Below are 14,290 nucleotides of genomic sequence, written 5' to 3' on the forward strand. Positions count from 1 at the left end.
CTTGCTGATATACTATTTCAAATTCTTCATATTCATGCGCTTCAACCGCTTACAAATACCCTGATATCTTGATGAATTCTGCTTTTTGAATTATGCAGTTCTTATTGATACTCTGGAATAAGTTCTTTGATATCCAATATTTAATATTGGATTTCTAGTCGCTTATATATTAAATAATTAATTAAATTTTGATCCTTCATTTGATTTTTAATTCCTACTTTCTCCAAATTATTCAATTATTTGACTATCGAACAAAATAATTTTTTATTTCATTTCGTACTCTGTATCTGTTTCTTCAAATAATTTTTCCCAATAGTTTATAACTTTATTGTATAAACTTCGCCATGTATTGAGATTATTATTCATTGTTTCAATAAATTTTGACTCAGATAAAGTCATTTGTCCCAAGTTTTTTTTTCAAATAAAAGTAATAAATTTATCTTCATTTCGAGCAAAATTTACCCAATCTTGGTTAAATTTAACGTCGAAACTATTAGATAAGAGACGCTCGTACTTTAAGCACCAGCAACATAATATCGACGTTGGATTACAAACATTCTAGTTGATAAAAAGATTAAACGGCACGAGGAGAGGCTGTTTGACGAGAATGATCATTAGCGAAGCTTAACAACGTATCAAAAAAATGACGTTCATTTCGACGAGCAAACAAGAAGAGTGAGAAACGAGAAAAGAGAGAATCTATCGAACATCCGACGATTCTCGAGATGCCTATGTCAATAAAATTGAGTTGGAATCACACTCCAGTGGCTCATGATAGATTATCCTCTCTAGAGAATATAAAAAATTTCTCATTCACATGAGTTTTTGCGAAAATTCACGGATCGATAAATAATGACAACAAAAAAAAAAACAAGAACACGTAACATCCACGACGAATGTATTGAGGTTATTGAAATTAGGAAGAGTTCGTTGTTGTGTGTTCATCAAAGACTATTTATTATAACATTCTGTTTAACAAAAAGAATTATTAAAATATTATTAGTTGAATGTCGAATAAAACAACAAATTATCAATCAAGATTATCAAGCAGATTATCAATCAAGCAATAAGTGTACGAATCCATATTTTCTTAAATTTTCTAAATTTAATCAATAAATAAGAAAGAATCACTAAAAACAAAAAAATTAAGCATATGTGAGTCTCCAAAATATTAATTCCATAGAAATTATATTGTTTTCAAATTTCTCTGGAAATTTTTAACAACTGCTGTAGATAAAAAGTAAATAAAAAGCTAAAATTGATAAAAAGGAAATAAAAAGCTAAATTGAATAAGAATTCTGCCATCGTAAGATTGTAAATAACTTAAAATAAAGAGATTCGTAAACTACCAATCACTTTAACTATCAATCGATCGATCGTAAGATAAAGCTTCTAAAGTATTTGTTAATCCCACCGTAACTAATTAGATTAACGGGAGCAGGATAGAAGGGTAGCGTCCAAATTAGAAATATTACACGAAGCTACCATAAATATCCTCCTTATCAAATCAATTTCGTTTCTTTCTTTCTTTCCATTAGCTCGAGCAATTGTGCATTGGAAATTCTTACATAGCAAAGTTGCACAAAGTTACGCAGTTTAAAAATTCTTTTAAAAGCTAAAGCAATTAACTCTCATCTTCGTAAATTTTATCACTCATAAATAATTTATATATATATATTGTTACATAATAATTTACGAAGAAATAAATGAAATTGTCAAGTTCTAAGATAAATTGAAAACAATGAATTCTAAATTAAATTGAAAATATTATATTTGTGACTCTACTTGTTAATTCGCCGAGTTGGTCAATATTCTGATTTCTGAATGATTCAATTGCAAGTATCAAAAATATTTAGATATACATACATATAGATACTTAATATTATAGTATTATTTTGGTATTATATTTAAAATACTGTTAAAATAGAGCTCAGAGTAAATAATAATCTTATACGATACTGTCTGTCTAGAGAAGAAGACGGGTAGAACTTGATATTTGAACTGGAATCGACTTGGTATCGATATTCCATGTAACAGAAATCCATAAAGAATAACTGCCATTAGACTGTCAGTAAATTTGTACCTCGTTATACGTATTTCAAGTTTCGTTTGTTGTCCCTTTGCATTATTCTTCTTTCCATCCGTTTGAGGAGACTTGCCAGTTACTCACAGCGAATGGGATTGCAGAAAATTTTCCTGATCTGCTTCATAGACGAACGAAAATGTTTCTACATTTATTAAGGAGATCCACTTTAAACTCAGTTTCAATCCCCGTGTTTTTCTGCCGGCTCAATGGCTCTCGATTCTTCATATTTTCGAACAAAAACGTTATTCATAATGCATAATGAAATTCCATTACTCCGAGGTAAAAAAAAAAAAAAAGGTAAGCTTCATCGTTCAGCCCTTCTACCTATTATCCAAAAGCATCTAAACATTCAGTTTTTTAACGCCATTCTTTTAATACCATTAAACTTCCTCAATTGTTTTCGTTTCTTTCAGCCTCTGTCCCAACCAACCAACACAGATTGCCTTTTCAACGTGTTTGCTGGTTCAAAGTCGTCGACAAAGAGCCACCTTGCCATTCTAACCTGTGATTCTCGTGTATTGTAATGGAAAATAATCGGTGCGTAAAAAATACACGTTGCTCAATCTTTTGTCAGTTTGTAAGAGTGAAATCAAGTGATTCTGAAATATTCTTTTCTGCGACAATTCATTGAATAGATCATGTGACTAAAAAATTTGAAATAAAATTCAAAAATTTTTATCCTCTCAGAAGGAACCTATCAGTTTCCAGAGAAAAAAATAATTTATCGTCTCTTAAGCGTGATCGTACTAATACCTTATGGACACTTATTACATAATAACAATAATGCCCCTATTATCGTTTCGACCGCGATTTAGATTGATTAATTGTCACATTTCAATTGGGATTATGATTGATTAATTGTCACAACCCTCAGTACGGATTTTCGGCATCAAAGCAAACGGTGGTATGATGAATTAATACTCTGATCGTCAGTCATGTTTGGTGATATATGATATGACGTGAATTTTTGCGGATATTCCATCATTCACAGATGAATAACGAATTTAATATACTTTTCCCCCTTTCAACATACTTAATGGAATAGCTGACGAAATCACATAATCAATCAATGATTATATCAATCTTTTCCTATAAGAAACTTTAATTTTCTAATACAAGAAGACTAAGACCTTTATCGTTCTTACGAGAGATAAAATTTGTATCACTGAAAATTGAGTACCACAAAAACTCACGGTCTTATGTTGCTTTTAATTTGACTTAATTTTATCAATAGTTTCTATCAGAGAAAATATAAAGTGCAAAATAGAATTAAATACGTCTCACGATTTTATAATATAATACAAATTACTGCTATACCACTTTAATTGAAAAGATAATATTTAAACCCTTCTCAAAAATAAAATATACTATGAATGAAACCGAGATTTGTGACTAAAATGAGAAAGCCAATGTCAGAAAGCAACAACTTGTTCGAGACGTATACGAGAGACAAGTGTAATTGATCCAAGATAGAGTAGCAAAGAGATAGAAGAAGTACACACACTCATCACTCCGTTGACAGAATCAATTTCCTCTTTTCCACAACTATTTTTTAAGGAACACGCAAATCCTTGCGCATAATCTTCAATTGTTCACTCTGTAAGAGGGGTTTTAAAACGCGTTTCGATTAAGCCCGAATATTTCGCCCGAATATCGTAGAAACAGTTGGAATTGGTGAAAAAGAAGATCAGAGGTTCCGAAGGAACTGACTCACATCGCTGATCAAAATATTGAGAAAAAGTTGATTGATCTTATCGTACTTCCGCTAATTAATCATTCTCACTCCATTTCTCGACTCGAAATACATTGCCTTACTCTTCTATGTAAACATATCAAATAAACATGAAAAAAATATTAACAAATAAAAGAATTAAATATAATTGTATATAATAGGGTCTCCTCTTTCTTTTTTCCTTTAGATTTTCCCTATTTCAAGAGTGTTGTGTTTTATATTCTTAACCTTTCGTATTTCAAATACTTTTGCAACACAATCGACTGGCAAATCTAATACATTTTTCCAAATAATAAATAATAATATATTTCTTTCTAAATAATAAATAATAACAAATAGTATAATATTTAAATAATATATAATAATGAATAATTACCAAGATTTATCTTCGATCAATTTTTTTTTAAATTCATCGCCTACATATTTAATTGAAATCCGGGAGACTGAAATTTATTTACATTCAATGTGCACAGTCGTATGACTTTAATTCGCCGTTAATTCACGCGTAAAATAATCTGGAATTAATGCCTATTGAAAGAGTATCGCTGCGACCAGCGAAAATGTAGAAAAATGACGTATGATTACGCAGAGCGAATAGCAAATCAAGCGAGTGTCGCCGAAAGCAAATCTCCGTGAAATATTTCGCAGAAAAAAAACTTTGATTCCGTGTTCCGTGCGACGTGCTAGAAATTCATGTTACCCGGAAATATCGTGCCTTGGCGCGCACGAATATAATCGAATGGAAAGCGTGAAATTTTACTTATAATCACGTTACAAAAAACTGTCACAGAATTATCACGTGAATATTTCTCATTTGCTTCGTCGAGACTATAAACTATATACTAATAGCGTGCAATATTCGGTGCAATAATCATATTGAGAAATTCCCGCAAAGATCAATAATTATTAATAATTCTTCAATTTTTCCTAACAATTCGTCGTATGTTAAATTTAATCTAACTTGAGAACCAGTGTCGTTCGTTCGCTGTATTTTTTAATTGATCAATTCTCGGGATTATCAACATAAAAATTGTTTCCTGCAGAACGTAGAGCAATGCTCAAATTGCATTGAAATAATAGCTTAGAAAGTGTCCAGTGCAAACGCAAACGGGAAGAGTCGATCGTGCATAACAGAATCCAAGGCATCACTTTCTCATAGCGGAGCTGAGAAACGAAGACGACGGTTTACGAAGAGATATGTACTGCAAGTCCCGCATTCCCTTTAAGCCGAGCGAATTTCCTTTTATGAGACTTCACCGTGAAAATATTGCTCCCTGTGTTCCAACATGAACTCCTACTGAGTGCTCCTACCGTTAGGAAAGCATTTCTTTACTTTGAGAACGAAACCTGTCGCATTCACCTTCATTTTCGGCACGAATTTCTTAAAACCACGTAGCTCGAGAATTTTAAAGCCTCAAAGCATTGAGTAGAAGTAGTTCAACTGGTATTTTCATTAAAATAGTGGTCCTTAACATGATAGTTTCCAGGATGAGGAACAATTTAAAGCTAATACCCATGATATTTCTCTTCTAATAAAATGGAATTTTCTCACTGAATTCACCAAGTCGGAGCGAATTTATTCCTTCCATTGAGCCGACATTATCAAGATCTATATCTCATTCCCCTCAGCTGTTCGGCTCAGTTCGATTTGATAAATTGTACCCTTTCGATGCAAACTATTGTCGAGTATAGAAAGGAAAAATGGACGAAAACCCACTCTGGGAATACTGGAACTTACAAATAGAGAGCAGATGTTTATGCAGCTTCGTATTCTTACGAACGTAGGGTTATAAAAAAAATTACACGTAAAAAGGAAAGTCTTTGTTTTGTCCGTCAAAGATGATAATTATATTATGAATAGTGACATTATATGATAAATAATAGTTTGTTACTATTAACAAACTACATAATAAATAATAGGTTGTTACCATTAAAAGTTTCAAAAATTTCAGAAGAATGGTATTGCAACTAATAATGATACACGAATCTCGTTTAAATTATTCATAATAGAGAAGAAGAATTAAAGGAGATCGACAAATATTATCATTATTTCATTATTATTATTTCTTGTAATCATAATAATTTCAAATTTAATTCAAATCCAAATAATAATCATTTCTTTTAATAACAATATTTTTGACTGCAAAATTCTGCTTTCAAAAGGAATACTAAGAACGCGACTACTGTCTTTTTCACGATAGGCTACAGGAAAATATCTTTTCTACGAATCTCTTTGTGCAATTAATCATGTAAGATAAGAATTACGCGGGACAATAAAATATTCACGTTGCAACAGTGTTCGCTGGATCATTAGCAAGCTGATCACACACTTGGTTGTCTTCAAAACAAAACCTGAAAGACCACTTCCGTTTACAACGTTCGATACTATATACTTTATTAATAGATCGACGAACTGTTTTCGTCCGTTTAAAGTTCTTGACGTCAACGGAGGATTTCGGAGTAAGAAGCTGAATTAGCGAGACGAGCTTGCACAATTGGAAAAATAAATATATACATTCGTTCGGATAATTTTGAAATTTAAGATTTAATTTGTTAAGCTTAACAAAGAACAAAGTTGCTGAGTTTCTTTTTTTAAAGTTCAAAATTTTAACTTCGATTGCAAATTTCCATTCCGTATTAAAATAAGTCACATTTGTCGATGTTTTCAAATTTATTTACTCGGTAATATTTATTAATACTTGGTAATTATACTGATTTCAGTGATCTTGGAATACACGTATGTCGCCATTATTCTGAAGAATTTTTTCCTATACGTGTGAGCGGGCTCTTAATTTTCGGAAGCTAATACTTTCTAACTATTTGTAGTGGTTTCAATTTTATTTTATGTTTCTTTGTCGAACTCGAAATTCTTATGTCACGCTTGTTCCATTTTACAATCGATGAGCATTCTGCAATACGCGTATCGTTTTCAAACTCTGTTGTTACACAGTGAATGAATAATTTATAGAGCAACTCGTCAATACTATAAATTCATCGTCGCTGTTACGTAAAACTGTCAGATGCCGTCTTGGAATCTAGTATGGGACGTATTTCTAATTGCAGCGTCTATCAAGCGAATCTTCCGATCTAATATCGACATAATTCACGACACTGTGAAACGTACGTTTTGAAATTTACGTTTTGAAAGTTAGAAATTGCTCTTGTTTGCAAATGCATGTGAAAATTGCATTGCTTCGCAACATTTACAAAATAGATTTCTGCAATTGGTCACGAGGCAAATCAATGTCCTCTATAATAAATCTTACGATTTAAAAACTATGAAATGTTCAATCGTCTCCTTTGGTTTCTTAATTTAAACATTTGAGTTGTTTTCTTAATTTCTAAACCTTTGATTTCTTAATCTAAAAATCACGGAAAGGCTGTATATATCACGAGGTTATCCTCCTCTGTAACATGGTTCAGAAGTCGTGGAGTATCAAGTTCCAAGACCCTGTCGTTCTCTTTGGTCGACTTTGCGATCTAGAAATTACAGGATGTCAGATCCCTTAATTGGTCACCAATCTTTGTCAAGAGCTTATCAACCAGAAATCCGTGAGTCATACCATTTCAGAATTCTATCGACTTGGTCGAAAAACAAAATCGGAAAAAACCTAAGATTTTACAAATTACGTCTTCTTTGACAAATTTGGCGATATCTAGAGACCACAGACGATTCCTTTGTCTAGCGTGTAGACACAAACTTTCATAATTCCATTATCCCCTTTACTTAATTTTATGCTCCAGAAGTCCAAAACTGATTTTACGTGCTACGATTTCAAACACGTATCCTACATCACAACTTTAACATGATTTCAATGAACTGATCACACAAGTTTCAAGACAAGTTCCAAACGAATATTGTCCGAAGCGCATTCCAGTGATCATTGAACGTCATCGAACAATCTCGAAGCGAGTTCGAACTTTGTTCTTACAAGTTCCAGATAAATTATCGATAGATGATCTAATCCAGATCCTAGATGTTGATGGAACAGCACGTACCTGATCCTATGTTTCTGACCGAAACTGAAAATAGTTTCTACGTGTTTCTTCCAAGCTTTCAGTGGCTCTCGTTGCCTCGAAACGCGTTTTATAGGTCCGCGGCAGTCGTAAACAGATTCCGTGACTCGAGAATAACTCGCAGTGAATTCAACACCCTTGTGGGTGTTGCTCTATAGCTCCCCGTCCGATTCTCGCCTTCTCGAGGTTTTTCATTTACTTTTCACGTCAATATCAAACGTTTCAAACGTCAGAATAACCGAGGTGCTCACTGGCCAAGATCTAATTAATTTATCTTCGACGTGCGCGTGAAAATTCTCGACCTTCGCGCAAACCGATTTCCGATCGGTCATCGAAGGAGAAGACTTTAAGGGTCGTATCTTGGCAACCATGCGCGAGAATCAATTAAAGCTAAAACGCGAGGCACTGTTTTATCAGGAATGACGTAACAGGCGTCAATCATCGGGAGCAATCATGAAGTCACGTGAAAAATAAACGCTTATGAACACACGGGGCAAAATTCCGTCGATGTACGTTTTTATCGACCAGTCAGTCCTCTGTTCGTTTGCCCACTTTATAGCAGTCGGAATAAAAATCTTTTACACGCCTGTCTCGAGATAATAAACCCGATGAAGACCCCATGAAATATACATATCGAAGGGGGAAACGTTCCTGAATAATATTCCACTCGTAGCTAATTTCTCTCTTCTGAATTGTTCGAGAAGAAGTAACTTTTTATCGCGCTGAAAGAGAGAAGTGAAACGAGCTTCGGATTTTAACCCTTTGTCCTCGACAAACTTTTTCTTTCATATCATCTACCAGCATCACTTTGTAAATGAAGTGACATCGTATTAGAAATAATCATTCAAATGGTATTTAACACGAAATTTCGTTGATTACATCTTTCTTGTGATGTCGTTTTCAATTTTTAAGCGATCATCAACGTGCATTGCAGGTTTGCTAGAACAAGTACAACATGCAAGAGTTAACGATACATAGTTAAAATCTCTGGGAAAATAATATCCTCCGCCACTTTTTGAATTTTCAAGAAGCAATAAGAAGCCTAGTTTATGCGAATTATTCCGAATTAGGTGAATTATATCGTCAATTGACTCAGGACTGTCCTCTTCGGAAATTCTTTTGTTCTTCTTACTTCGTTATTATTATAGCTTTCGTTTAGGCGTCCGTTCAGATATTATACTATTATATATCGTATCATACAACAGCAGATGTATACTTTATAATTATCAACAAATTATACGAAGAAAAAGTTTGTTATCTAGCTTTAAGTACAATGTTCAAAAAGGACAGTCGAGTGCGAAGGGTTAAGACAAAACCAGACGTAAGTTAATAAATAAGATTTTCTATTCTTTAAATATTTCGTTTAATCTACGAATTCGGTCCTTTAATAAAAAAAAGAAAAAAGTAACTGTAATTACAAAATTAGAATTTAATAAAAGCAGGAATTTCTAAATGAATTAGTTCCAAAATAGACGAAAATAAAATTTCCGAGAGATCTATATCCTGTATCACGGCAATATCGAACATATCGCGTTTACAAAACAGACATCGTTTTTTCTGTCCACATTCTGCCAAAGAAGAAAAAAATGCTATCGAAACAGACTGGTTCACGAAACGTTGGATTAAAAGCTTACGGGTGTAACAACGGGTTGGAGGATTCGTACTCCGATAAAACTTTTTACCGTGAAACGGAAAGGCATGGATTTTTGGTACGTCCCATCGGTTCTCTCCTCCAGGACACCGACATTAACGTTCATATCTCATAACATGATGCAATTACGCACGTATCATCATCCATCAGGGAGACTCTTGTTAATGAGAAATCACGGTCGAATATTCTCTCTGATGCCGACATTTCTGACAACGTTCGCAGAGCTGCAAAGTGAATTGACTATACTTCGCCGATGTCGTAATTAATGGAACGCATAGAGGATCGGTGAATCTCGTTAATTGCATCAACGATCAGCATCGTTCATCGTTCCCGGCCGGAACGACACTCGAGTTTTCCCGAAACGAAAAGGAGATTCCAATTTTCAGGCAACTGTTTGCAAAACGTTTGTTACTCACAGAGAAAGTTCGCTGTTGTTGATCGCTGCGGTTTTGTTAATTTAAAAAACAATTGGTTCTGCCTTAAACAGAAGAAGAAGAAGAAGAAGCTACGGAAGAAGCTACGATTCTGTCATAGCCTTGAAGATATTTTTTCAGTTTTAACAAGTTGAACTAATTTGAAATTCGCAAACCAAGCGTAAACCAAAAAATGTTTTTTCTCCGTACATTCAAGTCCCCTGTAGAGTCACAAACGTTCACGGTTTATTAATGATTATTTTATGTACGTAATTGCTTAGCCTTCAAGTCAGACAAAGTAGAACGAAGGAGAGCGAAAATTCTTTGAACAAAATTTTATCAGAACGAGGAAACGAAACGGTAAAACACGCTCATTAATGTATTCATAAAATTGCTACGATCGATATTCTTAAGTGCCTTGTTACGGAGCGTGGATGACGAAAGATGGAAGGAAAACGTGAGAAGAAAGATGCAAACGACGGGACGATAGTAACGCAGCTCGTATTCAACTCGCAGTTATTAGGAATCATGAACGAAGATGCAGTTGCTCGTTAATTTTCTTGTATCATTTTGCTGATATAAACGCATTTGCGATATGATCGTAATAAATAATTAAATTATTGCTGCAAATAATTCGATTCTATTAACATATTTACTTCTTTTATCATTTTTCTTGAAGATTTACAGCTTGACAATTTGAACGACTGGATTCCGCGCGTGTGTTTAATAACATTATTCAAGCAAATCGCGACGTTTACGACCGCGAAACAGATTTACGATGGCAAAATACAATGTTCCAATAACGATAAATTTTCTTCAGCTTCAACTGTATAACTTAAAGCAATATCTAAATCAATTAAAATGCATTTCACATCAATTTCTTATCCGTTTGAAGAAATTCTCCATGTTGATCAATTTCTTTGTTGCTATCTTCCTATCATTATCGCTATATATTGAAATGAATTCGATTTCACATCGTTTTCAATCGATTTTCATCAATATCTCAAACCGCGATCAATTGCATTTTTATTTATTAAGTGCTGCTTAAATGTGTCTGCAATCAGAGCGTTGCATTGAATTAAAACACCTCGTTAAAACATACATAAATAATGTGTCGGAAAAGATTCGCAATTCTTGGAACGTTAGCAATAAATCGCTTTTGTATTAACACAGAGCGAATCGTAGAAATCTAGAAAAACGAGAAATGTAGGTCGACCTTGTAAGATCAGTGGGCGTTTCGTTAAATATTATTTCTTTCCGAAGAAATATTAGTCACCTTTGCCTTGAAATTTAAAAATAGAAAGTCACTGTAATATTTTTATGTTAGAAATATTGGCGAGCCTTTTAACGAGATGGCACGTTATTCCTTTATTTCAAAGAGATTCTGTATTTTATAATTTAATATCATTCTTCATTTAATTAATATAATTTAATTTTGTAATTTTTAAATTCTCTACACATAGAGATTAGGCAAAATAATCGTTGCCATCGGACGCTGTTGCGCTTTGAACTTGCTCGCATTGAAATATATATTCTGTCTGGTGCGATTCATTATTTTCAGAAATTTTCCAAGACAATAGTTACGATTGCAAAATCTTGGTTTGAGAAACATGCGAATAAAGTTTAACATCTTCCCTGACTGGCACAGTTATCAGACTCAAATATTATTGAGAGACTATGATCTATTCTCGAAAACAATGTCAAAAGCAGTCTCTTCTCCAGCTTTACTAAAATTGTTGAGAAGATATTATATGAAGAATTGTATATAATATTCTATTAAATGAATCTATTGAATGAATCTATCACAGAAGAGAGAAGAATTCAAACTGTATTGAAAACCAATAGAAGTCCTACGCGTTAATAATAAAGAATATTCCAAGCAAACGAGATGACTCTATTATTTTGTGCAACCTCTGTGCCCTCTGTATTATTTTCTTCACTTTTTATCTTACTCGTTTGTCTTTGGCCCAGTTTCCTTTATTTCCATATCATTTTTATTTTTTCATTGCCCCTGCAAAAGGTATTTCTCTCGATAAAGCAACTCGAAGTTGCATCAAGTTGCGTTTCTTTTACTTTCCTTTCTCATAAAATGTAGAAATCGGGAACGGTGTACGAAAAGCTCAGTGACTTTAATGTTGTAATATGCATACTTCTTAATAGAATATAATAATTAAGAATATAATATAAGTATATACTATTAAGAATATAATAGATAAGATAATAGAATTAGTGAGATGTAAAAATTGGAATTAAATATTAATTTAATTTCCTATTTTCTTCATTTATTTCTTTTTTCACGAAAAATGGAAATACAACAACACTAAAAATTAAAAACTTCTCGTTCGCTTCATTTCTTATACTGTTTGTGTATTCACCCAAAATATTTGAAATATTCATACCATATAGTTTTACTTCTGTTCGAAATTTCGACACGATTGCATTTAAATTTTTACGATAAACTTTCACTCTGCCCGTTTTATCGTTCAATTACGTTATTGATTGAAACTGATTGAAACGCCTGGAATGCGCGAGAATATGATTACTCCTATTCCAAACTCAAAGACAACTAGTCCCAAATCCCTGCACAGTGTGATTAGTAGATTCTGCATTAATTTAACAATTGCCGGTAATTCGTAGTTTAATTAATTTACGGAAAGGGCACGTTCTGTTTCACCATTGTCCCCTGCGTATATATTAATGTCCTGAACGTCAATAGTTAACCACAATTGGTTAACTCAAATTTGATCGACTAGCAAGCTAACTTTCTTGGAAGATTATAGACGTTGCGAAGTGAAGATTTTTATGGAAAAAATCGACTCACCTCAGTTTGCAAATCCATCTTGAACGAAGTAGAAAGTCTTCGAACTATAGCGGACTCTGGAACAGACAGAAATGAAAATATTAAAACAAAAGAATCGAAAATTATTCATATATTGAATTGCTGAGTTTGTGGCTGAGGAAGGATTTAGAAACAGAAAATGTTGACAGAATTTATACTTTTTATTAGATAGCGTGCGCATTGTCCTTTTCAGAAATTTTTATTATTTGTTAGATAGCTTCAGAACCACTTTCCTGATTTTAAATTTTAAAGGAAATTTTTCACAAGCTTTCAAAGTATTAACTTTTTTATTACAAAAGAGAGTTTTGTAAAAACCGAGGTAAATGACGATGGTATGAATTTTTTATGAGACATTTTTTGATTACATTTTTTGTCAGATTGAATATTCAAGTTGTAGTCCAACATCTTCTATCTCTACGCCTTCCTTCTCTCTTCTTCATTGTCAGTGCAAATTTCACAGATTATGAAACACCCTATATAACCATTTACGCGTTTCATTGTTCCCTCGAACGTATAAACCAATTGACGAAAATGAACGGGAACTTGGCTCGAATGCAGCTGATAGCAAATCTGCTGAAAGATTAACGGAGATTCAATCCCCAACGTCTCTCCTTCAACTTCCTCTGTACATTTAATGAACATCAAACTTCTCTGCTGCTGAACTCTGAACTCTGTTTAATTCTAAACCGTTTACTCCTCCTTCCGACTATCAATATCGCCGATGCGTTACAACGACGCGATTAAACTCGCGATATTGCAAAGTAAATCGCAAGACACTTTCCCGACAAATCTGAAAATTTACAGTTCAATTATTATAATCGTCGTTACCTTTCATCTCTGAAACCTTAATTGGATGAAAATTTTCTTATATATCCATTAATCTACCTCCATTTCACGGAGCTCTAAATCTATTGAAATAGTTACGGTCCAATATGATGTTCAACGTCGTCTTTTCAAACACGATGAGGTCTAGCTTAATCGCGTTCGTAATTCCCATTGTTACGAAAAACACACGTTTCTCGCGGCGCGGTTATTAGCAACGTTGTTATTGGCATTAACGTTAATACACGCACGCTGCAGTTTCATTCGACGGAATTGTCAAAGTTGTGGAAAACTTAATCAAACTTTTAATCAAATTCTAACGTCTCTCGTAATTCTTCTTGTCTCCGTTCTCAACGAACGAAATATACAAGGTGTTCCCCTAACTGGTGGCACAATCGAAGTGGTAAAAGGTGTGAAAACGAGTCGAAAAGAGAGAATAAAATTTGTTTGTTAAAGATTTCGTTTTAAAATTGAGTTTGAAAAGCATAATTCTGGCCGTGACAGGAAATATTATACAATCGCTTAATGATATCTTTGGAGATGATAATTTCGTTTGATACAAGATGTCACAGAGTAATTCCATTAAAATAAGATACAATCTGTGAAATTTTTGACGTGAAAAATTTCATTGAGAAAAATTGACTAACAAAATAATAATAATTAACTATTAAAAAAGAAAAATGAATTGCGTTGCGTGAACCTTATCTCGCGATTTATTTTCAGATACTCG

General features: G+C 33.3%; 1 protein-coding gene across 5 annotated transcripts in view; it reads right to left on the bottom strand.

Annotated features, from left to right (window-relative positions):
- The window catches only part of LOC122532970 (calcitonin receptor-like), a 113,826-nt gene extending 101,040 nt beyond the window's left edge, over positions 1–12,786 (bottom strand). For 4 of the 5 annotated variants that reach the window (XM_043662217.1, XM_043662219.1, XM_043662215.1 and 1 more), the window contains exon 1: positions 12,721–12,778. In XM_043662217.1, coding sequence (XP_043518152.1) covers positions 12,721–12,738 — 18 coding nt within the window. In that variant the 5' untranslated portion in view covers positions 12,739–12,778. Of the gene's footprint in view, positions 1–12,720 lie in introns of all 5 variants that reach the window. The other variant, XM_043662216.1, reaches the window with a different exon arrangement.
- Between the last annotated feature and the right edge of the window lie 1,504 nt (positions 12,787–14,290).

The sequence above is a fragment of the Frieseomelitta varia genome, unplaced genomic scaffold, assembly GCF_011392965.1.
Source record: "Frieseomelitta varia isolate USP_RPSP 00005682 unplaced genomic scaffold, Fvar_1.2 scaffold_485, whole genome shotgun sequence".
NCBI classification, from domain to species: Eukaryota; Metazoa; Arthropoda; class Insecta; order Hymenoptera; family Apidae; genus Frieseomelitta; species Frieseomelitta varia.